General features: G+C 43.8%; 3 protein-coding genes across 5 annotated transcripts; all 3 read left to right on the forward strand.

Annotated features, from left to right (window-relative positions):
• Positions 1 to 21: 21 nt before the first annotated feature.
• On the forward strand, positions 22 to 9,732 carry npl (N-acetylneuraminate pyruvate lyase (dihydrodipicolinate synthase)). 2 transcript variants are annotated; one of them, XM_021603932.2, is made up of 12 exons: positions 22 to 179; positions 797 to 869; positions 995 to 1,068; positions 4,912 to 4,999; positions 5,551 to 5,608; positions 5,737 to 5,812; positions 5,966 to 6,058; positions 6,189 to 6,334; positions 6,655 to 6,701; positions 8,459 to 8,543; positions 8,652 to 8,691; positions 8,807 to 9,732. In XM_021603932.2, the coding sequence occupies exons 2-12, from the start codon at positions 799 to 801 to the stop codon at positions 8,950 to 8,952; spliced, it is 924 nt and encodes a 307-aa protein (XP_021459607.2). In that variant the 5' UTR covers positions 22 to 179; positions 797 to 798; the 3' UTR covers positions 8,953 to 9,732. The 2 variants fall into 2 exon arrangements, with proteins under 2 accessions (XP_021459607.2, XP_021459608.2); XM_021603933.2 differs by having other exon boundaries at positions 31 to 179; positions 774 to 869.
• Positions 9,733 to 10,015: 283 nt separating this feature from the next.
• On the forward strand, positions 10,016 to 15,601 carry LOC110524356 (cysteine-rich motor neuron 1 protein). The gene is made up of 5 exons (XM_021603931.2): positions 10,016 to 10,653; positions 10,863 to 11,099; positions 14,327 to 14,485; positions 14,651 to 14,803; positions 14,950 to 15,601. The coding sequence occupies exons 1-5, from the start codon at positions 10,374 to 10,376 to the stop codon at positions 15,195 to 15,197; spliced, it is 1,077 nt and encodes a 358-aa protein (XP_021459606.2). The 5' UTR covers positions 10,016 to 10,373; the 3' UTR covers positions 15,198 to 15,601.
• A 128-nt stretch (positions 15,602 to 15,729) lies between these two features.
• sec22bb (SEC22 homolog B, vesicle trafficking protein b) lies at positions 15,730 to 19,342 on the forward strand. 2 transcript variants are annotated; one of them, XM_021601272.2, is made up of 6 exons: positions 15,730 to 15,956; positions 17,105 to 17,116; positions 17,308 to 17,417; positions 17,576 to 17,736; positions 17,895 to 18,041; positions 18,409 to 19,342. In XM_021601272.2, exons 1-6 carry the CDS (start codon positions 15,882 to 15,884, stop codon positions 18,561 to 18,563), a joined length of 660 nt encoding a protein of 219 aa, XP_021456947.1. In that variant the 5' UTR covers positions 15,730 to 15,881; the 3' UTR covers positions 18,564 to 19,342.
• Positions 19,343 to 23,526: the final 4,184 nt, after the last annotated feature.

Raw genomic sequence — 23,526 nt, forward strand, 5'->3', positions numbered from 1 at the left:
GTCATGTGCAACGTCTGGTGTCTCACATGACCTACATGACCTACGTCAAATCCATGTTGATAACTCTCTGGTAGAGGCAGAAGGTAAGGCAGGCTCTCTTCAACAAGAAAACGAAATAAAGGCTTGCATCCTATTTCCACCTATTTGTGCAGGATCTACTGGAGGAACAAACAAAACGGGTAACAAAATATTTATTATTGTATGCCTAACATGATGAACTGATAGTTTAAGTTTCAGGTTGTATTGTCACGTGCACAAGTACTGCGAAATGCCTTTCTGGCAAACTCTTCCCCAACAAAGCAGGAATCAATATCCGTAGTACTATAGAGTAAAGTAGAACAAAAATACACGACCAATAGAAATAAGAAATACACGAGATCGTCAGTAAGCTATATAACGTTACAGGGGTCAGTGCCAGTACCATTGTTCACTTGGCAAGTTAATGTCAGTCTTAGGGGAGAGTCACTATAGGCTCAATGTAGTTTGAAGAATCAGAGCTATTATTGTAAAGCTATGAAATATTATCCATTCCATGGTTGTTTTCATATTGTAGTGCAGAATTCTACTCTACCCACTGGGCACAGACATCAGTTCAATGTCTAATTTACATCTGGTTGAGTTGTCAGCAATTTCATCAGATTTTGTTGGGGTTGAAATTTTGTGGAAACAACATTGATTCAACCAGTTTTGGTATTCTTTTGTAGTGAAGGATTTAATTCAACTCAGGAAATTAACAGACCCCCCTCCCTCCCACCCCAACCAACCATGCACAGTCAGCATATTTTCTCTCACACAGCCATGACTCCCGTTGTTGGCAGGAAGGCCACCGGCCTTGTAGCTGCCACTTTTACACCTCTCACTCCTGAAGGGTAGGTGATCTAACTTGTTTTATGGGTCATGTTATGTATGCATTTATGATTAGAGCAGTTGTTGACTTTACATTCTTCAACTTACTGTACTCTTCATCCAATCTCTCTCCCCTCTCTCTCCACAGTGAAATCAACCTTTCAGAGATCAGACCCTACGTTGACTACCTGTTAGAGCAACAAGGTGTTAAGAGTATATTTGGTAAGAGCTTCCTCTTTACCTGGCTCCTTGAGGGGTATCCCCTCCGTTCAAACTTGTTCCCCCTCAGTTTTATGCCCCTACAGTAAATAAAACGTCAAATGATTGAGTGACAGGTTGACGCAAAGAAAATATCAGCTGCACTGTGTCCGCACAATGGACAGAGCGGGCCGCAGTGTGTGTAGGGGGGTGATTAGGTATGACTCGTTTGGGTTTCTGTAAAAAGCGTGAAACACTTCTCATCTCTGTGGTAGGCTAAGTGAATAATGTGATACGCCTCCGCCTGTAATTTTTTATTTATAAGGGCAGAGTCAAGTTAAAAGTTACCTGGTGAGGAGGACAGTGTGTTGGAGGCCGAACTGTCTCCTTCCTACTCCTCTGCTGTTCCTACGGGAAGTGCCCAATGATGGGATGGGGGGGGGGGGGGGGTGAATGTTCCTGGGTGTGGCACGGAAGTTGTCACTGTTTTGAGGTCTGGAGACAACCCCAGTGTCTCTTGTGCATTGTTTGGGAGAGAATGCTCCCTTACCTGCTTCAACAATGGCTCATGCGGGGAAGTTTGTGCCACTGCATAGCCAAAAGCTTAGTCTACATTGTTTAGGGCCTGGGAAAAGTATTCATCTGCCTCGGGGCAACAGTTATGATGTTCCTTTATTTGCTCCGACAATCCACATTCACCAAATGGACATACATATTGACCAACAGGGTATCACGTAGCAGTGGTTGTCTGGAATGTGCCATTCTGCCAAGCTGTCACATGTCCATGAGTTTGGGTAGTGTGCGTTTAAGCGGGGTGGTTAGAAATAGTGAACTGTGGGCCTCCCGAGTGGCGCAGTGGTCCTATGATGACAATTACAGGCCTCATCTTTTTAAGTGGGAGAACTTGCACAATTGGTGGCTGACTAAATACTTTTTTGCCCCCCTGTATACAAACACATACACAAAATCCTGAATTCAAAATGTCAGCATTCAAAAGAAAAACCCTCTCATGAGGCACATTCTGACGTAATAAAGCACAGGTGGGGTCCAGCAGGCTCAGATACAGCATCCCCTTGGGTTACCCAACAGGTGGGGTGCAGCAGGCTCAGATACAGCCTCCCCTTGGGTTACCCAACAGGTGGGGTCCAGCAGGCTCAGATACAGCCTCCCCTTGGGTTACCCAACAGGTGGGGTCCAGCAGGCTCAGATACAGCCTCCCCTTGGGTTACCCAACAGGTGGGGTGCAGCAGGCTCAGATACAGCCTCCCCTTGGGTTACCCAACAGGTGGGGTCCAGCAGGCTCAGATACAGCCTCCCCTTGGGTTACCCAACAGGTGGGGTCCAGCAGGCTCAGATACAGCCTCCCCTTGGGTTACCCAAAAGTGAACTAACTAGAACACCTATTCTTGGCACACATATGCAAACTAACGTGTGCGCGTTCAAACAACATTAAACATGGAGAAATCGGACACATGCTCTCCAAACAAAGACAACGAAGAAATTGACAGTAAACTGTTAAATGTTTTGCACAGTTTGTGAGGTCTCCAAACAATGTGTCTTTTTGTAGAACTTCCGTAACCATACATTCTAAATGGGGGAGTAGATAGGGATTAACTTTGCAGATAAGTACCTAGGTGTCAACTATGACAGACAAAATGAGAAAAAAAATCCAGAAAATCACATTGTAGGATTTTTAATGAATTTATTTGCAAATTATGGTGGGAAAAAAGTATTTGGTCAATAACAAAAGTGTATCTCAATACTTTGTTATATACCCTTTGTTGGCAATGACAGAGGTCAAACGTTTTCAATAAGTCTTCACAAGGTTTTCACACACTGTTGCTGATATTTTGGCCCATTCCTCCATGCAGTGATGTTTTGGGGCTGTTGCTGGGCCACACAGACTTTCAACTCCCTCCAAAGATTTTCTATGAGGTTGAGATCTGGAGACTGGCTAGGCCACTCCAGGACCTTGAAATGCTTCTTACGAAGCCACTCCTTCGTTGCCCGGGCGGTGTGTTTGGGATCATTGTCATGCTGAAAGACCCAGCCACGTTTCATCTTCAATGCCCTTGCTGATGGAAGGAGGTTTTCACTCAAAATCTCACGATACATGGCCCCATTCATTCTTTCCTTTACACGGATCAGTCGTCCTGGTCCCTTTGCAAAAAACAGCCCCAAAGCATGATGTTTCCACCCCCATGCTTCACAGTAGGTATGGTGTTCTTTGGATGCAACTCAGCATTCTTTGTCCTCCAAACACGACGAGTTAACAATTTTGTTTCTGGTGTCCTTTGACAGCTCTTTGGTCTTGGCCATAGTGGAGTTTGGAGTGTGACTGTTTGAGGTTGTGGACAGGTGTCTTTTATAGTGATAACAAGTTCAAACAGGTGCCATTTAATACAGGTAACGAGTGGAGGACAGAGGAGCCTCTTAAAGAAGAAGTTACAGGTCTGTGAGAGCCAGAAATCTTGCTTGTTTGTAGGTGACCAAATACTTATATTCCATGAGACAAGATAGTAGCTACTACAACAATTGGATACCACGAAATTGAGGAGAAAAAGGGGTTAAAAAATAAAATAAAAAAAATAAAAAAAGATGAGAGAGGCCTGTAATTTTCATCATAGTTCAACTATGACAGACAAAATGAGGAAAAAAAATCCAGAATCCAGAATTGCAAATAAATTCATTAAAAATCCTACAATGTGATTTTCTGGATTTTTTTTCCTAATTTTGTCTGTCATAGTTGAAGTGTATGATGAAAACACAGGCCTCTCATCTTTTTTTTTTTCTTTTTTTTTTTAACCCCTTTTTCTCCCCAATTTCGTGGTATCCAATTGTTGTAGTAGCTACTATCTTGTCTCATCGCTAGAACTCCCGTACGGGCTCGGGAGAGACGAAGGTTGAAAGTCATGCGTCCTCCGATACACAACCCAGCCAGCCGTACTGCTTCTTAACACAGCACACATCCAACCCGGAAGCCAGCCGCACCAATGTGTCGGAGGCTACACCGTGCACCTGGCAACCTTGGTTAGCGCGCACTGCGCCCGGCCCGCCACAGGAGTCGCTGGTGCGCGATGAGACAAGGACATCCCTACCGACCAAGCCCTCCCTAACCCGGACGACGCTAGGCCAATTGTGCGTCGCCCCACGGACCTCCCGGTCGCGGCCGGTTACGACAGAGCCTGGGCACGAACCCAGGGACTCTGATGGCACAGCTGGCGCTGCAGTACAGCGCCCTTAACCACTGCGCCACCCGGGAGGCCTCTCTCATCTTTTTAAGTGGGAGAACTTGCACAATTGGTGGCTGACTAAATACTTTTTTGCCCCACTGTGTGTGTGTGTGTGTGTGTATGTGTGTGTGTGTGTGTGTGTGTGTGTGTGTGTGTGTGTGTGTGTAAATATCAGCGTCTTCTTTGAAACACCAGCGCTGTGTAAATAAATCCAACAGTTATTTGCACCTCTAACTTCCTGCCTCCTACTGAATCTTTGGTCTTACCACTGCTATAAGGACCCTATTTTACACGGATACAGGGCAGCGGAGACGGGCTACAGATTTCGCGCCAACCTGTCACTTCAAAATCACTCAATGAGTCTGCGTTTAACTTTGTTTGTTGTGGTATAGCATAAGCTAAGCAGAATTCAATATTCTATTGCAAGAATGCCCAAAAATGTAGCTGCCTCGCCGATTACAACTGCCTCTTTAGCCACTTTATCCTGGCGCCGGGTCTGGCTACCTCCTTACAGTTATTACTCATCTTCCCCCATTAGATCTGTGCAAAGTCATAGTGGTACTATCACTTTCCTACTAAGCTCAAGCACAGCTATTAGTTATGCCTCTGTTCTTTTCCCCAACTGCTCCACCAGTAAATGGCACGACAGGAGAAGGTATGTCTCTCACTGTGGAGGAGAGGAAGCTGCTTGCAGTGGAGTGGTGTCATCAGGGCAAGAACAAGTAAGTCTGTGAAATGCCATTCTTGCAAGCTCTAAACCCAACAAGTAAGTAATACAGAATGTTATCAATTGTGTGTAATATGGTTTATACACTGAGTGTACAAAACATTAAGGACAACTATTTCCATGACAGACTGACCAGGTGAATCAAGGTGAAAGCTATGATCTCTTATTGATGTCACTTAAATCCACTTCTATGAAGGGAAGGAGACAGGTTAATGAATGATTTCTATGTCTTGAGACAATTGAGACATGGATTGTGTAAGACAAAGTGCCTTGTGAACGGGGTATGGTAGTAGGTGCCTGGTGCACCGGTTTGTCAATACCTGCACCATGGGCCAGCATCCCTGTGGAATGCTTTCGATACATTGTAGAGTCCATGAATAGAGGCTGTTCTTAGGGGAAACGGAGGTGGGGGTGGTGCAACTCAATATTAAGAAGATGTTCCTAATGTTTGCTATGCTCAATGTATGTGGCAATACTGTTTCTCTGTGTGTGAATGAGTCACTGATTAAGCCTTGCTGGCTTCTTGGCACACTTGTGTTTTCACAGGCTGGAGCAGGTGATAGTGCACGTGGGCTGCATGAGTCTGAAGGACTCCCAGGAGCTGGTGAGTCATCCCTGCCACAACCTGCTGGGACTCCTGCCTACCCATAACTAGTCTAAACTCAGCACAAGGCCTTGGAACAGCTCACAGTGTAATTAAGGTGTCGTACTATCTCCGTGTCCCCCATGCAGGCACGACATGCTGCTGAAATAGGAGCCGATGGGATATCAGTGATCTCCCCCTCTTTCTTCAAACCCGCCACTGCAGGTGGGTTGAGACTATTTTTCGGGTTGTGACGTATACTTGTGGTTCTGTTTGCTCATTACGGTATGCCTAAGCCATTCCACTCGGATCAACGTTGCAGTGAAATTCACTCTAGGGATTTTCTTTCCTTATGCTGTTTCCTTCCACTGAACTCAGATGCTCTGAGGATGTTTCTCCAGGAAGTGGCTGCAGCCGCCCCAGCCATGCCCTTCTACTATTATCACATTCCAGCTGTGACCGGGGTCAACTGTGAGTACTCTGCTTTCAGTTGATATGATACAGTCGGTCACTTCTTGATGCACCTCTGCATGTGATACTCTAATATTCAGGGTTTGAATTAAAAGCATGTTGATTCTCAGCCACTCTTTTCTCCTGTCAGTGCGATCAAGGGATGTGTTGGAGGGGATAGCGAATCAGATCCCCTCGTTCCAGGGGCTGAAGTTCAGTGGCAGCGACCTGATGGACTTTGGCCAGTGTGTCAGCTATAGTTCATCTCACTGGTCACTCCTATATGGTATAGATGAGGTCAGCACTTCATCTTTCTCCTCTCTCTCTGTGCTTGTCTCTCTCTGTCAGTATGAAGATAACTTATCCTTAGAACAGTGTTTCCCAACTCCAGTCCTCAAGTACCCCAAACAGTACACATTTTTATTGTTGCCCCAGACAAGCACACCTGATTCAACTTGTCAAATAATCATCAAGCCCTCGATCATTTAAATCAGGTGTTTTTATTTGGGGCACCAACAAAAATGTGTCCTGTTGGGATACTCGAGGACTGCCTTGGAGGCAAGTCGTGTTCAGTATGTTATGTTTATCTAATTAAAGAATGTTTTACTCTTTAACAGCAACTGCTAGGAGCTTTGGCAATGGGTGCCAATGGGGCTGTAGGCAGGTTGGTCTCTATTTGATATCATACTTTAACCCTGAGAGAACTAGGCTCTCTGTGTGAAGTCAGTCCATTAGGCAGACACTTACAGTGCATTCTGAGGGTATTCAGACACCTTGACTTTTTCCACATTTTGTTATGTTACAGCCTTATACTAAAATGTATTAAATGTTTTTTTTCTCATCAATCTACACACAATACCACATAATGACAAAGCAAAAACAGGTTTTTAGAAAAAAATGAAATATCACATTTACATAAGTATTCAGACCCTTTACTCAGTACCTTGTTGAAGCACCTTTGGCAGCAATTACAGCCTTGAGTCTTCTTGGGTACGATGCTACAAGCTTAGCACACCTGTATTTGGGGAGTTTCTCCCATTCTTCTCTGCAGATCCTCTCAGGCTCTGTCAGGTTGGATGAGGAGCGTCGCTGCACACCTATTTTCAGGTCTCTCCAGAGATGTTTGATCGTGTTCAAGTCCGGGCTCTGGCTGGTCCCCTCTAGGACATTCAGAGACTTGTCCCAAAGCCACTCCTGCGTTGTCTTGGCTGTGTGCTAGGGTCATTGTCCTGTTGGAAGGTGAACCTTCGCCCCAGTCTGTGGTCCTGTTCTAGAACAGGTTTTCATCAAGGATCTCTCTCTGTATTTTGCTCTGTTCATCTTTGCCTCGATCCTGACTCGTCTCCCAGTCCCTGCCACTGAAAAACATCCCCACAGCATGATGCTGCCACCACCATGCTTCACTGTAGGGATGGTGCCAGGTTTCCTAGGAATAGTCTTGGTGGTTCCAAACTTCTTCCATTTTAAGAATGATGGAGGCCACTGTGTTCTTGGGGACCTTCAATGGTGCAGTAATGTTTTTTGGTACCCTTCCCCAGATCTGTGCCTCGACACAATCCTGTCTCGGAGCTCTACAGACAATTCCTTCGACCTCATGCTTGATTTTTGCTCTGACATGCACAATCAACTGTGGGACCTAATATAGACAGGTGTGCCTTTCCAAATCATGTCCAATCCATTGAATTTACCACAGGTGGACTCAAGTTGGAGAAACATCTCAAGGATGATCATTGGAAACAAGATGCACCAGAGCTAAATTTCAAGTCTCATAGCAAAGGGTCTGAATACTTATGTAAGGTATTTTTGATTTTGTTTTCTGTTTTACATTTTTGTTTTGGATTTTACCCCCTTTTTCTCCTCAATTTCAATCTTGTCTCATCACTGCAACTTCCCAACGGGCTCGGTATGCGAAAGTCGATTTCATGCGTCCTCCGAAACATGACCCGCCAAACCGCACTTAACACCTGCCCGCTTAACCCTGAAGCCAGCCGCACCAATGTGTCGGAGGAAACACCGTTCAACTGACAACCTGGTCAGCCTGCAGGTGCCCGGCCCGCCACAAGGAGTCACTAGAGAGCGATAAGCCCTAACCCGGACGACGCTGGGCCAATTGTGCGCCGCCCTATGGGACTCCCGATCACAGCCGGTTGTAATAAAGCCCGGAATCGAACCCGGGTCTGTATTGACACGATGCAGTGCCTTAGAACGCTGCACTACTCGGGAGGCCCCGATAGATACCCTTTTTATTTTTATGAATTAGCAAACATTTCATTATGGGGTATTGTGTGTAGATTGATTAAATAAAACATTTTCCTCAATTTTAGAATAAGGCTGCAACATAAAAAAAATGTAGAAAAAGTCAAGGGGTCTGAATACTTTCCGAATGCACTGTATGTCTTAGGAATGTCACTCTCTCCCCAGCACATACAACTACCTGGGCAGCAGTGTGAACAGACTCATGTCAGCCTTTGATAAAGGGGACCTCACCAAGGCCAGGACTATACAGGTACACCTTATTTTCAGCCTCAGACAAAACAACAACTCAGGACATCATTGTAGTTTTCCTAAATCTGTGATAATCTGATTGATTCATGTCTTTGATCTCCCTTTGCAGTTCCAGGTGCAAGATATCCTCTGTTATGCAATAAATCTAGGTGAGTGAGTGCAACATTTTCACCCACAAGTCATTCCCATGTGTGTCATCTGTGAGATTAACCTAGAGTGAGTCTGTGCCTTTTGTGATATGATACATTGTGTTTGTGTGTGCAGGGTTTGATTTGGCTGTGAATAAGCAGCTGATGAGTGAGGTGTCAGGATTGGCTCTGGGCCCTCCCCGCCTGCCCTTGCTGCCCTGCCCCCATCCCAAGGCGCTCTCCATAGCACAGAGACTCCAGCAGATCCTCGGGGAGCAATGACAGCAGCACGGAGGCTTGGCTTTATAGGCCAGCCTGGGAGCATCACAGAGTCGGTTTAAACAGTCATGCATTTCTCTGTTTATCTAGACTCTCCCAAGATGTCAACTCTGAAATCTCCTATTCTGTTCTCCTGCTTCTAACTGATTTTAATAAGGAGGAACAGAAAACACTAACACTGTACCCAATAAGTTTGATTTAACTGACTATCGCCTGCACATGTATTCAAATAAAAAGAAACATTCCACTGCCAGAAGCCCAAAATGCCCAAAAAAACACAGACATGCAAGAGGTGCAATCAAGCATCATGTAGTAGGGCATTAAGAGCATCAAGAGCATAGCCTACTAGGGAACTGTTAAAAATACTTTTAGCACCTTGTATCTTAAAATGGTTTCTGATATGTAATCTATATTGTTTTTATAGTGAGACCTGCAGTGTTGTTTTCTTCATACTTTATTTGTTTTTACTCTCTTTGTCGTTTACAGGAGCAACAATGCATTTTTGTGTGGTCGATACCTTTTCATATAAGTACTGTATTAGACTGTAACCTAACCCTGAAGTAAATCAGTACATCTATAAGTTGAATTGCCACTGACCTCAAAAGTGTGAACTGCATTCTTTCCAGTATTGTAGTCTTGATATTATCTTTAAAGTGAATTACAGTATAACTGAACTTGTATGTGAGTGAAAGGGAAATCTAAACAAAACTTGAATCATTTTTGTAAACACTCTTGGACATTGCATATGAAATAAAAGATCAACCGTTTTGGAATGTTATGCCATATAGATTTTCACCTGTTATTCTCCCAAGTTTCATGTTCATTTGTTTGTCTCTATCTTTCTCTGTTAGGATTCTGGGCTCTGCAGAGTATGACTTCAGTTTCAGATCTCTTTCAGTACTTGTAAACCAAAAAGCAGAGAATGATCTCAGAGGTTGTGTGCCTGCCTGCCTCTGTCAGACAGAGAAGTGCTTTGTCCATGTCAGTCCCTCTTGGCTGTGGTGTCTGCGGTCTCTCTGTGTTCTTAGTCGCTCCCTTCCTCCCTCCCCCTCTACTTCCCTGACCCTCTACTTCCCTGACCCTTTCCATATCCGCTATTGACTATACTACACATTCCACCTGTGATCATACACACTTTTCACTCTTCTGACCTGAGAGGAGAGACCAAGCCAGCCTTTCTACTCAATAACAGTATCGCCAACTCTTGGAGAGAATGAAACTTTGGACATGTTTTCTTTGAGGCTATTGAAGCATAGCTGTTGTGAAATCTATTGGAATTTGATTAAATGTGTACAGGAGAGAGAGACCGGGACAGACGGAGCCGGAGGGAATGAGCGAGGGAGAGGGGTGTGTGGTTTTGGCTGGGATAAGAAAAGAGATGGTTGGTCAGGAATCTGGCTGAAGGACAGTGGGAGGAGGAACACATGATGTTCAGAAGTCTCTCAGAGGAACTGAAGCTCTCTTCGAGCCTATGCTTTGGTACGGCAAGTTGGGTTATTGATAACAGAGCAATGGTTTGGTTTTATCTTGGGCTCTGGGTGTTCTTGTTGGGGTGTAGCCCCTCACAGCTGCATGGGCAGGTTATTCTAGGTAAGGGGGAAGTGTGTGGAGGGGCAGTGGAGGGCCAGTGTGACACCAACCTCACATGTGTGTCTGTGAAGCCCGCTGACAAGGAGCAAACACCCAGTGCTGGACTCTGCAGCCGTGAGTCTACCTGTTACTATTCCCAATATTATGTGTTCCATATTTTGACTTTTATTTGTTTTATTCATGAGTGTATTTGAAAAGCAGTTAGATAAATAGTTATTTGCGTCCTCTAGTGAACTCCACTTTGGCTATGACAATGGAATTGCAGTATTGTAACTAACTACAGAGGTGCGTGCAGTGCATCATATTGTCTATATCGCCCACAGCTCCCCTTGCCCCAGGCTGTGTGCCATGCTCTGGAGTGCTGTGTCCCCATGCCAGGCGAGTCTGCCCTGGGGGACATGTCACTGAGCCGTGTGGCTGCTGCCCACAGTGTGCCCGTCAGATGGGCCAGGTGTGTGGAGGCCCCCACTGGGAGAAAGGCTACTGTGATAGAGACCTCACCTGCACCCTGTTCACCGGACGCAGCCCTGCCAGACCCCCACACACCGGCGTGTGCAAAGGTAAGAGGATTGGTTCTAACAGATGGGGCTTAAGAGGGCACATTGAGGTACGGCCCCTGTACAAATTTAAGCATTGCGTAACAGCCACAGTGATGAAAGTGGTGCATGGTTGTGTATTATGTAACAGCTTACGTTTGTTAATGGGTGACTGTCTGTCTGCCTATAACCTACTTAAACTACATATTCATAATTATTACATATCTATGTATAAATCTGTTTTATCTATACATTGTCAGGACAGAACGGTGGTGTCGGGGGAGGGGTGTGTCTGTTAACACCTGGTCTCTAATATGAAGGAAGTCTCGAGTTTCAGCTCGCCAGAGTTAGAATACCTCATGATAAGCTGTAGACCATACTATTTACCAAGAGTTTATCTATATTTTGCTATCTATTTACCACCACAAACTGATGTCGGCACTAAGACCGCACTCAACGAGCTGTAGAAGTACATAGGCAAACAAGAAAATGCTCATCCAGTGGCAGCGCAGGGAAACTGAAATATGTTTTACCTCATTTCTACCAGCATGTCATCTGTGTAAGTAGAGACGAAAACATTCTAGATCACCTTTCCTCCACACACAGAGACACATACAAAGCTCTCCCTCACCCTCCATTTAGCAAATCTGACTCACACAAAAATGTAGTAACTCTATCCTCCTGATTCCTGCTTACAAGCATAAACTCAAACAGGAAGTTCCAGTTACACACATGCTTAGTATAGAAGTGGTCTGATGAAGCAGATGCTAAGCTACAGGACTGTTTCGATAGCACAGACTGGAATATGTTTTGTGATTAATCCAATGGCAATCAGGAGTTTACTACATCAGTCACCGCCTTCATTAATAAGTGCATCGATGACATCGTCCCCACAGTGACCGTACATAGATATCCCAACCAGAAGCCATGGATTACAGGCAACATCCGCACTGAGTTAAAGGCTAGATCTTCCACTTTCAAGGACTGGGACGCTAATCTGGACGCTTATAAGAAATTCTGCTACGCCCTCCAATGAACCATCAAACAGGCAAAGTGTCAATACAGAATCCTATTACATCGACTCTGATGACCGTTGGATGTGGCAGGGCTTGCAAATTATCACGGATTACAAAGGGAAACCCAGCCGCAAGCTGTCCAGATAAACAATATACCTTCCATGCTCGCGTCGTAGCTAGCAACACTGAACCATGCATGAGAGCACCAGCTGTTCCAGACGACTGTGTGATCACGCTCGTGAGTAAGACCTTTAAACAGGTTAGCATTTACAAGGCCGCAGGACCAGATGGATTACCAGGATGTGTACTCAGAGCATGCGCTGGCAAGTGTCTTCACTAACATTTTCAACCTCTCCCTGACCCAGTCTGTAACACCTACATGTTTAAGCAGACCACCATAGGTTACCTTAGTACCTGTGCCCAAGAATGCTATCTAAATGACTATCGCCACGTAGCACTCGCATTTGTTGCCATGAAATGCTTTGAAAGGCAGGTCATCACCACCACCATCCCAGACACCCTGGACCCACTTCAATTTACATGCCGCCCCAACAGATCCACAGATGACACAATCTCTATTGCACTCCCTACTTCCCTTTCCAACCTGGACAAAAGGAACACCTACCTGTGAATGCTGTTCATTGACTACAGCTCAGCATTTAACACCATAGTGCCCTCAACTCATCACTAAGCTAAGGACTCTGGGATTAAACACCTCGTCTGCAACTGGATCCTGGACTTCCTGACGGGCTGCCCCCAGGTGGTGAGGGTAGGCAACAACACATCTGCCATGCTGACCCTCAACATGGGGGCCCCTCAGAGGTACGTGCTTAGTCCCCTCCAGTACTACCTGATCAACAACGACTGCGTGGCCGTGCACAACACCATCATTACATTTGCCGACGACACAGCGGTGGTAGGCCTGATCATCGACGACGATGAGACAACATGGCAGTGTGGTGCCCGGACAATAACCTCTCCCTCAATTTCAGCAAGACAAAGAAGCTTATTGTGGACTACAGGAAATGGAGGGCTGAGCATGCCCCCCATTCACATAGACGGAGCTGTAGTGGAGCAGGTCGAGAGCTTCAAGTTCCTCTGTGTCCACATCCCTCAGGAATTATCATGGTCCACACACACCAACACAGTTGTGAAGAGGGCACGACAAAACCTCTTCCCACTCAGGAGGCTGAAAAGATTTGGCATGGGCCCTCAGATCCTCAAAGTTATACAGCTGCACAAGTGAGAGCATCTTGACTGGCTGCATCACCCCTTGGTATGACAACTGCTTGGCACCTGACCGCAAGGAGCTACATCATTTCAATGATGAGTGAGAAAGTTAGACGCACAAATATCAAACTCCCACAAAAAAATGCTAACCTCCCATGTTATTGGAATGTTGAGCAGTTAGCATGTCTTGGGGGTATGGTATTTGTGTCTAACCTTCTCACACATCATTATTCATGACTCATTCAGGTAGCATCCACATTAATGTATAAGTGGTTTGAAACTTTATATTCTTATTTAGAATAAAAAAGTGACTCAAATTACACTGTACATTATTTACCATTCAATTATTTTGGGCACAAAATTATCTTGGTTGTGGTTGGGAATTAAAATTACACAACCAAAACCAACAGCAAATACATCTGACAAATGTGTAGTCACAAGCTTGATGTAGTCATTGCCTGCTATGAATATGGGACCCTACTTTACTACTAAGTGAAATTGTCCCAATACTTTTGGTCCTGGACTATGCCCAAAAAGTGCAATAATTTGTAAACCGTACACCCGATATGGATGAAAATACCCTCAAAGATGACATTAAAGCTGATTTTAACCTCAGTCGTATCATTTCAAATCCAAAGTGCTGTAGTACAGAGCCAAAATAACAAAAAACACATTGCCACTGTCCCAATTATTTTGGAGCTTACTGTATCTACCTCAATTACCTCGTACCCCTGCACATTGACTCTGTATTGTTACCGTGTATATAGCCAAGTTATCGTTACTCATTTTGTATTTATTTATTAATTTATCTTTTTTTGTGTCTCTACATTGTTGGGAAGGGCCCGTATGTAAGCGTTTAACTATTTGTTTACGAAGCATGTCACAAATAACATTTTATTTTATTTGACATATATTATAACAGATCTTCAAATAAAATGTTACCTTTCTCGTTACCTTATCCCAGTAATCTCACCCTTTCTGTGACTCTCCCCTGTCGTGTTCCAGTGTTACATGGGCATCAGGCAGACCCCCTGGCAGACCCCCTATGCCCCTGGATGTGGGGCTGCAACGTCAGGGCAGGGGCCTGTGACTGCTACTCCCTACAGACTTGCCACGCTGCCTTCTCCTATCACAGTTTGGACCAATGTCTCAAAACAATGAGAGGTGAGATACATAGACCTAGGCACCCATGTAAACGGACACACACACACACATACGGATAAGATTGGAAAGTACTGTAGCCTTTCAAAGTTTTGTAGAATAAGCTCCTGCTGTATGTGCTTTTGATGTTTTAGGCATATAATTGAAACTTGGCTATCGATTTTCCAGGGGATGAGCTCTGGAGTGAGATGGAGGAACAAGGGGAGCATACATGTGTGGAATGGGGCTGTGAGTTGCAGGGAAGCCAGTGTGTGTGTATGGAGAGGAGCTGCTACTCACCCACACCATTATTCTCTGAAGACACCTGTGAAAACATGCTGCGTGAGTTTCACCACAAAAATAATAACCAACTGCTGCAACACAATAGAGTAAATCGATATTTCGCAAACAATATGGTATTCAAAAACTAAACGTGAACATCTATACATTAATCTCCGTTCCTCTTTCTCTCCACATGTCTATCTCAGAGAGAGCTCGCTGCAGCAATGTTAACTGCCCTGAGGTCCAAGTCCCTTCCTGCCCTGCTGATTCCTTCCTCACTGAGCCTTACATTCCTCATGGCCAATGCTGCCCTCTGGTGCCAGCTATCTGCACATGCAACTTCGATAAATGCCCGTTGGCACCCCCGACCTGTCCTCCTGGCCAGCAAGTCCACGGTGTGGAGAGCAGGGATGGTCTTCCAGGGGCTTGTTGCCACCAGTACCAGTGTGTGTAGGGTTAGGCACTGCTTAGGCAGCAAAGTTTGATGAGATGATGACAGACAAAGTAAAATAAGAGAGAAGGGGTAGACAGGCCAAAGGAAAGTGCCAGGACCTCAAACAGAGCTGGACTCGACAGACAGGACTCCACTGGTTAATAGCTGATGGATTGCATGGGCAATTTTATATGCATTATGACTCACACATTGCCTACAGTTTTTATTTCTGAAATCATGGCATTAATCGCTTTTTTGAGCAACGTTGCCTAAATGTAACTAAAACCATTTAACTAAATTCTAATACATTCTAATACATCACTGATAATGGGTTGGGAGGAATAGGCTATTGTGCCCGTGGTAGGATACTGGATGTCATGTGCATATTTTCATAATAAAGGAAACAATAGACCCCTCTTTTCAAATGACATGAGTCGTGATTTATATTTTATGCATAGTGGTCATTTTATTTAATCCCAGAGGCTATTCGATTATAATAAGTGAGGGAGTAACGCGGAACCTTTGAGGCATTCCTGTCTGGGATGGACGGTCAGATTTGAGCGACACCCAAAGCACTAGCGTTTCCGGCCAGCTCAGCGCGTCCGGAGTGTTGTGTTGTCAATCTAGCTACTGCCTATCATTAGCTTTCACTTAGCGACACTGTGGCGATCACTAGTGGTGGACAATAACAAATTCAGTTCCAAAATGGTGCTGCTGACAATGATCGCTCGGTTGGCGGATGGACTGCCACTTGCCGCCTCAATGCAGGAGGACGAACAGGTTAATATTTCTGGTTTTCCTAATGTCATGTATGTTAGCTTGAATTGATAGTGCTAGCTATCTATCGTCCCACCTACTATTGGCAAATAGTTTTTCGCTAGTGTGCAATATGGACCTTGTCATCTATGCAGGCCTACTTTCTTCATACTAAAATCATATTATATGAGCTTGATTGTGTCTGACATTTAAATCCAGATGGACGTATTCCAGCTGTGTCAGAGTAACAGGCAGCTAATAATTGAATGGCCTACCTACAGATGTGTTTAAACAAAGATTGTTGGTATCCATTAGTGGGAGTTAGAGGATAGGTACTGTTTGGTGTAGCTTGGCAATGCTTTCTTCGTCCTCGATTCTTAGTAACAGGAGTCTCATAAAATGGCCATGTCCAGTTTCACGGGGTCCGTTCGAATTCAGAAAATGCTCCTTTATTAAATTAAGTACTTTTTTTGCTACATTTAGTAATCCAACGCTGCCATCTTGTCTATTTCAAGTCTTCTCTAATTGACCGAGACAGGTGCCGCATGTCTTGATCAATGAACGAAGACTTGAAATATACAAGATGGTGGTGTACACGTTGTTGGATTACTTAGACCCCCCCCCCCCCCCCCCCCCCCAAATTACTTATTTTAATAAAGGAGTATTTTCTAAACTCAAACGTACCCCGTGCAACTGGACATGGCCATTTTGAGTTTCCACAACTCGAGGACGAAGACGTTGTCCCCAAGCTAAGGTTGGTCGAAAATGCTCTGCTACACCAAACAGTACCGATCATGTAATGTATACCAAAAATCTGAGGTTAAATCACATTATCTGGTGTAACAATTATCTACCCGCTAATGGCCAGGCTTAGTCAGATCATGTGATACCGTATTCCAACATTCAAAATGTATCTCCTTTGGTTAATAAAGTAGGTTTGAGTAAATTCTGCTCAAGTTAATTTGCGATTTGTGACGGTCTACTGTACTCCCACAAATTGTTTATCAAAAGCATCATTCATCCTTGTTATTTCCTTGTAGTTGTAGCAAATAAGGCAGCGATGTATTACCGAGTTGTTGCTGTAGGCTATATGTGAGTCTTGCCACCTGCTGGAAGAACTCTAACATGTTTCCCTTGCTCTCCTAACTGCTCTCCTAACTGCTCTCCCAAAGGGAAGTGAGAAGGTTGGTCTTTTCTCTGCACTGTAACCGATGCTTGGAAATCATATACATTGTTCCTGTGATGTGTCACTGTGTTTACCATACCCAGACCACCCGCTTCTTTGTTAATGATGTTTATATTGATCCCAATCATTGGTTCAGTGTCCTTTTAAATATTCTTGGATGCTTAACCTCTTGCTCTGTCCTGTGTTTAGTTGGGTCGGGACCTGCAACAGTACCAGAGCCAGGCTAAACAGCTGTTCAGGAAACTGAATGACCAGAGTCCCACACGTTGCACATTAGAGGCAGGATCCATGTCCTTTCAGTGAGTTCAAACCACACTCTCTTGGCAAAACACTAGTCATAACACACCTTTCTCAAATGTTTTTTAAAGAGTAATGACTTGCACTAATAAGCAGGCATCCACTGACCGTTATGCATCCCAGACACTGACTCATGTTTCCCTTATGTTTCTCCCTCCAGCTACGTCATAGAAAAAGGAGTAGTTTACCTAGTGCTGTCTGAAGCAAGCTTTCCCAAAAAACTTGCCTTTGCTTACCTGGAAGACCTGCAGGCAGAGTTCCATGAACAGCACGGGAAGAAGGTCCCCACTGTGTCCCGGCCGTACTCCTTCATTGAGTTTGGTGAGATTCAATGAAATATATCATCGTTAGAATCCCTACTAACAACCCAATGTTGATTTAATAGGAAACCCTAGCATTAAATTATGAATAAATATGCCATAAAGTCCTGTAACGTTCACATGTCTCTTTTTTTATGGAGTTTTTCCCTCTGTCTACAGACACCTACATTCAGAAGACCAAGAAGTCCTACATAGACAGCCGAGCCCGTAGGAACCTGGGCAGCATCAACACAGAGCTGCAGGACGTCCAGAGGATCATGGTGGCCAACATTGAGGAAGTATTGCAACGAGGGGAGGCCTTGTCTGGTAATGTCTACTTCTTGTTCTTCCTTCTCATAGATTTACAGTGATAATGGTTCATGTAGGTCAATGTATAACTGAAACACCTCTATTATACAAACCTTATCTCCGATGTCTAACTAGGGCCGGGCTTATTTCATTAGCATAAATGCATATCATTGCAACAGAATGATGATAGGTATAATGTAAATGTTAGGTAGAATTCACTAATAAAAGGGAGTATCACTTCTGTTACATACTGTTCGTCAAGCTCTGACAAAGAATAGTGCTTCAGAGGAAGAGGAAGCAGATGCCATTCTCACTTGTGTTAAATGAGGATTTGTTCTGGTTTCTGTTCCCTCTGATCACCTGGATCCACTCCTATCACATCCAGCTCTGGACTCCAAGGCCAGTAATCTGTCCAGCCTGTCAAAGAAGTACAGAAGCGATGCCAAGTACCTGAACACTCGTTCCACCTATGCTAAGCTGGCTGCAGGCGGGGTCTTCTTCATTATGCTTATCGTCTATGTCCGCTTCTGGTGGCTCTGAGAGAGGAGAGGAGATAGGGGAGGGGTTGGAGAAGAAGAGCTGGAAGAAGTTGAGCTCTGGTCTCACATTCTATCCAATATGGGATCCCTCCTTTTAACACAAGACTGTTGAAGACTTGTTTTTCCCAACTGTCTGTCCGTATATCTATAAAGTAATTACATGTTATGTTTTATTAGCAATTAGGTAGTCATCCTGTAGTGGTTATACCTTGGAGTTGAAAGAGTGTGAGTATTGCATGTGAGAATGTGAGAGGAAATGTTTGTTTTGTGTGTGTGTTACCAAATCCTGTATGATGACAAATCTTCTCTTATCAATTTAGTTGTGTATAGCAGTAAGAAAGAAAAATCTACATAGTTATATTTACCCAGAGGACATCATAAGGGCTTTGCCGTTAATAACACTATTATTATGTTGGCATTGTGGTTTGGTGGAGATTTCTTAATGGTTAACCTGCTGTTCTGGTTGTGATCAATCACATTACATGTGATATTGGCTGCAGAAATAATATTCCTCATTCACCTTCGTCTTCACACTGAGAGATTGGAACAGTTTAACACCAGACCAGACACATTCATCAGTTGATGTCTAAAGGGGGCATCTTTTATTTTGTAAAAAGTTTACACAAGTGAAGACACCATGTTAAAAAATAATAATAATCAGGATGAGAATTGTAACTAGTTTATGTTATGTAGCTGGCTTATGCTAATCAGCGGCTGGATAGGATAATGAATTTCAACTTCACTGTTTCGTCTGCTATAAATAAAATTATTTTCACTGCAGTATTGAATTTCTACTACAGAATGCAAACTTGGTAACAAGTCAAGATTCTTGCTGTATCGTTCTATCGAAACACTTGTATTCCTGCCCTGTGCTTAGTCATGAACTTTGGACCCAGCCAGTGGTAGTCCATGCATACCATCAGGTCAAAGTCAGACCTCTAAATACATAAGAGGAAGGTGTGTCATCAGCTGTGTTTCGTTCAAGTTGTGTTTGTTTAAAAGAACCAGCAGCTACTGGAAGGCCTGGTTCATACATCAGCTCATGCTATACCTATCCCAGCCAGCAGTTGGTGCCCTTTGCTTATGATAATGTTGCAAGTGAAAATGGCATTCCTTTGCAACTTGTACTGTTGCGGCGAAGACTAATGCACAAAATCTTAGGGTGGTATTGGAAGAAGAATATAGACTGCTGCTTCCGGGGTAGAAAAAACAATTATCTACATACGTTTAGAAAGTGCTGAAGCCTGTTTCTGCTCACATAGTTTGAACAGGAAGTGGGCATAGCAGAAATGAGAAGCAGCAGAGGGTAGCGTCAGTAGTAGCATGCAAAGCTAACCACAGGGCACAGGCTAACCTTTTCACCTCTCACCATACTCTCATCTTCAAGGGAAGTGTGTGTGTGACTGACCTAGCAGAGACAGTCTTTACAGGAAGGACACATCAGATACCGATGACACTTAATGGATTCAAAATGATAACGCAGCCTATCACTATAGTCACTGTTATTCTAGTCTATGTTACATCGCTGGAATCAGCCCATATGCTCAATGCTGTAAAACAATTTGCATTTATTTCATGAAATTTACTTTGAAAGGGTAGAGTTCATACTGTTGATGCCTCTTGTCAAATAACTCTTGCTAGTCAAATCACTCTGTCTTGTTGGAGGTATGTTTGAATGGGTTCCTCAGGCCTTTGGCCATGGCTGAGACGACCCTGATGATGAGTCTTTTTTGGGCTCCTCCTTCAGCTGAAAGATGGAGGAAGAAATGTCTTGAACTGAAAGCTCAGCACCATGAGGATCAAAATGAGGGGCTAAAGACAGGAGAGGGTGGGGGGTAGAGAGTGAAGGAATGAGAGCGATGTATTTCTCATTGTTCCGTAGCAACTGCTATTTACATGTTCCTAACACACACCTAGACAAAACTACAAATCTAGTTACAGTTGAGCTCTCAAATATTGTTAAACGTGGCAATTTCCATCAGCAGAGGAAATATTGTCCTGGACTGACTGTCAGTTCTTGTGTCCTCTCTTGGAAAGCTAGCGGTTGAAACAGAAATAAATTACAAAGGGAATATGTAAATAAATGTAACTCCTCCTAATCCCAAAGCCAACAATATAGTGTTGAATAGCAGATGCCGCTCTTGTATTTCTCTCATCATCCCCACATCAATAACACAACCTAATTGGAAAAAACAATAATCAGTCTGATGTACCTTGAAGATCCTGAGTTTGGTCATTGGAAAACAAAGGACAATCCTTCCTTTCTGCTGAGCCTCGATTCTCTGCTCTTTATTTACGCCCCTGAACACCTTGTGGATACGCAGGATTCATGGAGCAGCCGGACGCAGAGCAGAACTCAGACAGGACTCGTCTGATGAGCTGCTGAGATGTCATGTCCGCTGACTATTGGGAGGGTCCATTTAGAACTGGGAGTAACACGAAGTACCTGGGATGCTGTGGTTCAACACACTATTGGATGGTCTTACCTGATCCAACCCCCATGATGAGGGGGGAATCAGAGATGGCAGCAAACAGTGCTTCACCAACTCATCTGCAAAGGTGTGTAGGTCATCAGAGGAGGCAGTAAGGTATGAGAGAGGAGAGCTGCCCTGCCATCCCCTCATCAACTCCTTGGACCAGTATTTAATCTCAAGAGCCAGCAGCCTTCTGTCCTCCGGGATAAGGCTCCACTCCTCAGGTTCACCCCCGTCTGGGTCACGATCTTAACGATCTTCAGGCACAGCATGGATAGCTGCTCGAACGTCAGCTTTAGCCAACAACAGTGTAGGGTTTTGTCAATATCTTAATTTTGTTTTGCCTCTCAGATGACACTCTATTCCCTATATAATGCACTACTTTTCACCAGAACCCTATCTAAAGAGACCTACGTTATTCTTCATGCCATGCTTGATCACTCTCCATTGGCTGGATAAAAAAAAGAATATATATATTTTAGTTGGTGTTCACTGATGTTAATGAAGTTACCGTGTCACCAGATAGCTATTAGCTACAACAAGTGTCTATTCCGTTAATAGTGATTACCGAGTACATGAGCCATTTGTTCTAGGCTTATGGTTAGTCGTCAAGGGTACGGTTGAGGTTGTGTGTAGTGATTGCTGTTATTGTATTTGAGGTGAGTGAAAGACATGGGACGTACTCATCAGTTAGACTTCAACTTCTCAGGTAGTTGAGGAGGATTGGAGCACAGACTTTCGCTATGTTGAGAGAAGGCATTAGAGTCCTCTGAGCCTCTTTCTCCAGCGGCTCAGTGGTAGACCTCTGGTCCGTTTTAACCACACCTGGGTCCCTGAGAGGACTCTGGGGAACCACAAAGAGTTGAATATGGAGTTGAATCTTAAGTTATATGGCTCCCTCTCCTCGTCTTATTTCCTTCAACTGTACTGATTTGATAGCACTGGACAGGTGAAAGCATATCCAACATCACCATAACGCACTGAACACACCTCAGATCGGTTAAACTCGTTGTACAAAAGGCCTAGTCTCTGTGGGTTTCCGCTCCTCCCTTGTAATTACGGTCACTGATTAGTAAGGAAATCACCTAACCTGGTTGTCTACGTCTTTATTGAAAGGACAAACCAAAAACCAGCAGACACTAGATCCTCCATGAAATGAGTTTGCAACCCTGGTCTAGACGATCCTATCTGCCAATCAGGGCTGAGTACGTAAATATATTTAAATTTGTATAAACACGCCCCACATGATCAGACAGCATTTCAATGGCAAAAGGTGGCCCAGGGAAATAAATAATAAAAAAATATGTTGTTTTAATTAAATAAACACACACAATACACAAAATAGTTTATTAGACATACAGTGATCATTTAAAACGTTCAATGAATTATAATAATACAAAAATATATACAATTGAAGTCAGAAGTTTACATACACTTTATTTGTTTAAGTTTACATACACTAAATACATTTGAACTCAGTTTTTCACAATTCCTGACATTTAATCCTAGTAAAAATTCCCTGTTTTAGGTCAGTTAGGATCACCACTTTATTTTAAGAATGTGAAATGTCAGAATAATAGTAGAGAGAGAGATTTATTTCAGCTTTTATTTCTTTCATCACATCCCAGTGGGTCAGAAGTTTACATACACTCAATTAGTATTTGGTAGCATTGCCTTTAAATTGTTTAACTTGGGTCAAACTTTTTGCGTAGCCTTCCACAAGCTTCCCACAATAAATTGGGTGAATTTTGGCTCATTCCTCATTGGCTAAAGGTTTGTAGCTTCTCCTTGCTTGCATACGCCTTTTCAGTTCTGCCTACAAATGTTCTATAGGATTGAGGTCAGAGCTTTGTGATGGCCACTCCAATACCTTGACTTTGTTGTCCTTAAGCCATTTTGCCACAACTTTGGAAGTATGCTTGGGGTCATTGTCCATTTGGAAGACCCATTTGCGACCAAGCTTTAACCTCTTGACTGATGTCTTGATGTTGCTTCAATATATCCACATAATTGTCCTGCCTCATGATGCCATCTATTTTATGAAGTGCACCAGTCCCTTTTGCAGCAAAGCACACCCACAACATTATGCTGCCACCTCTGTGCTTCACGGTTGGGATTGTGTTCTTCGGCTTGCAAGCCTCCCTCCTTTTCCTCCGAACATAACAATGGACATTATGGCCAAACGGTTCTATTTTTGTTTCATCAGACCATAGGACATTTCTCCAAAAAGTATTATCTTTGTCCCCATGTGCAGTTGCAAACCGTAGTCTGACTTTTTTTTACGGCGGTTTTGGAGCAGTGGCTTCTTCCTTGCTGAATGTCCTTTCAGGTTATGTCGATATAGGACTTGTTTTACTGTGGATATAGATCCTTTTGTACCTGTTTCCTCCAGCATCTTCACAAGGTCCTTTGCTGTTGTTCTAGGATTGATTTTCACTTTTCACACAATAGTATGTTCATCTCTAGGAGACAGAACGCCTTCCTGAGCGG

The sequence above is a fragment of the Oncorhynchus mykiss genome, chromosome 5, assembly GCF_013265735.2.
Source record: "Oncorhynchus mykiss isolate Arlee chromosome 5, USDA_OmykA_1.1, whole genome shotgun sequence".
NCBI classification, from domain to species: domain Eukaryota; kingdom Metazoa; phylum Chordata; class Actinopteri; order Salmoniformes; family Salmonidae; genus Oncorhynchus; species Oncorhynchus mykiss.